Source organism: Helobdella robusta, assembly GCF_000326865.2.
Source record: "Helobdella robusta unplaced genomic scaffold HELROscaffold_112, whole genome shotgun sequence".
Classification (NCBI taxonomy): domain Eukaryota; kingdom Metazoa; phylum Annelida; class Clitellata; order Rhynchobdellida; family Glossiphoniidae; genus Helobdella; species Helobdella robusta.
The window spans coordinates 356,495-358,977 of NW_008703630.1; the positions used below are offsets into that span (position 1 = coordinate 356,495).

The 2,483-nt window shown below is 32.0% G+C and overlaps 1 protein-coding gene across 1 annotated transcript in view; it reads right to left on the reverse strand.

Annotated features, from left to right (window-relative positions):
- Positions 1 to 1,892: 1,892 nt before the first annotated feature.
- Positions 1,893 to 2,483, reverse strand: part of HELRODRAFT_183625 (hypothetical protein) — a gene marked incomplete at both ends in the record, with an annotated part of 2,004 nt that continues 1,413 nt past the window's right edge. Inside the window, one exon of the mRNA XM_009013218.1 lies at positions 1,893 to 1,946. Coding sequence (XP_009011466.1) covers positions 1,893 to 1,946 — 54 coding nt within the window. The remainder of the gene's footprint in view (positions 1,947 to 2,483) is intronic.

Consider the following 2,483-nt stretch of genomic DNA (forward strand, 5'->3'; position numbering starts at 1 on the left):
ATTATTTTGTTGCCGACATTGTTGTTTCATCTTGAAATAACTGTTAAATAAATCAGGTAATCGATTGGTTAACTGTTTATAAACAAAAATCATCAGAAAGTAAATGTTGAGTTTCGAGAAATTCAAGTTTCGCGTGCTGTTGAACAATGGTTGGCTGTGTTCAAATCGTTTGGATCTCGTTATCAATCTAACTGCTCTTTTGATTAATATTTCTATTGGTAAGGTTGATGTGTGGTACGATGAAGCCCATACAATGTTGCAGTAGTTTATTAACGGAATGCACAGGGAATTATACAGAAGATTCAAACAGTTTTTTGGCAAAAATGATTTTACTCTGTTTATCATTCCTATTGACTTTGAAAGTTTGGATGATACTTGTTTTATGTGATGTTTGAAGGAGAGTTTCTGATCGAGCAGCATGCCTAGAAGTTTTAAACACTTTGTTTCAACAATTGTGTTGTTACCTAGGATGATTTTATACGGCTCCTTGTAATTTAGATATTGTACGGGTCCAAAAACCATCATTTGGCTTTTTGAACTGTTAATTGAAAGTTTATTGGCTTCGAACCAAGAGATTATGTTTTTTAACTCACTGTTTGTTTCCTCAATAAGTTCTTTTATTGATCTGCCGCTGCTAAAAACATTCGTGTCATCAGCATAAATTACGTAGTCAAAAAACACTGATGCAGCTGGAAGATCGTTTATGTACAATATAAATAACAAAGGACCTAGGATGCTTCCTTGAGGCACACCGTTGTTGTTTCCGAGCAGACTGGAAATTTCATCGTTCACATAGACAAATTGTTTTCTTTCTGTTAAGTAGCTACGAAACCAATGCAGTGATGTATTTCTAAAACCGTACTTTTCCAACTTGTTGAGCATGATGTCGTGGTTGATGCAATCAAATGCTTTCGACAGATCTAAGCACGTTCCAATGACAAATCTCTTACATTCAGTATTGATGCCAATCTTGCGAACTAGTTCTACGATTGCTAACTCTGTAGAAAATTTTTCTCTGAAACCAAATTGGGAATTTGACAAAATATTATTTTTTTGCAAAAAAACTAGTCATTCGTCGGTGCATTAGTTTTTAAAGTATTTTTGAAAATGCTGGCAAGAGTGATGTAGGGCAAAAATTTGATAAATCTGTTTTTTCTTTAATTTTTTCAATAGGAATTACCTTGGCGATTTTGAGACAGCTTGGAAATTTGCCCTTTTCAAAAGATAGATTTATCAAATATTCTAGAACAAACACAGTAGAATGAATCGTAGAGACGACAATTTTTGTTGGTATGTCATCGTAGCCACTTGATGTTTTTTGTTTCAAAGATTTTGTTGTTGCAATGATCTCATCAGCCGTTGCGTATCTACAAAAAAACGAGTTGGAAACAAATGTCTTGAAGTAATTCTTACAGTGAGAATTCCGTGGAATGAGCTTCAGTAAATTCGGTGCTAATTCAACAAAATAGTTATTCAAAGCATTTGCTGGGTCAGGTATTTCAATTTCTTCATTTGTTAATTTTTGTATACTATCGGGTTTTACGTCTTTTCCGTTTTTTAACTCGTTCAGAGCAGTCCACGTTTTTTTGCTATCTCCTCTATATTTTTCAAAAAGATGATGATAATAATTTTTTTTTAAAGATTTTTTTAGTTTATTACAAGTTATTTTAAGGCTTTTGAATTTATTTAAATTATTATTATTAGGAATCAAAAGAAACTTTTTGTAACTTTTATTTCTTTTTGTGATGAGATTTTTTAACTCAGAAGAAACCCAAGGTTTGTTTTTTATTGTTTTTATAATAGTATTTCGATTGGTAACTTGACAGCATTCACGAAAACATTCCTGGAAAATAATTATAAAAGTTTGGAATGCCTCTTCAATATTTGCACTCTCATATACGACTTGCCTGTTCACCTGACTGAGACGTTGATTTAGATTGTTGATTCTGTTTGTTGAATAAGAAAATTTTACTGATGGAGCATTTCTTTTTTCAGGAAACATAAACATTTTTTTTTGAAAGATTGATTGATGAAAAAACTGGCTGGTGGTCGGAAAGACAGTGAGAAATAACGCCGGAAACCAAGATGTTTTCAGGAATGTTTGTGAAGATGTTGTCAATAATAGATTGTCGATTACATTCTACTCTTGTCGGAAGTGTTATTGTTTGTTGTAAACTGTAACTGTTCATAAGTTGCAAAAAATTGAACTTATTGTTGTTGTTGTTACTTTCTGACAGGTCAATGTTGAAATCACCTGCAACTATTATTAATTTGTTTTCATGATTTGCAACCAGCAAAATATCATCTAAACATTCGATGAACAAATTGACATCATAAGTTAGTGGTCGGTATGTCACAATGATTAAAACATTTTTTGTGATAGGTCTGTTTATTATCTCTAGAACGAAAAATTCGAATTCATTTTTTTTACTTGTTATGTCGTCTCGGATTTTGTAATCTAAATTGTTTTTTATGTAAAAGCG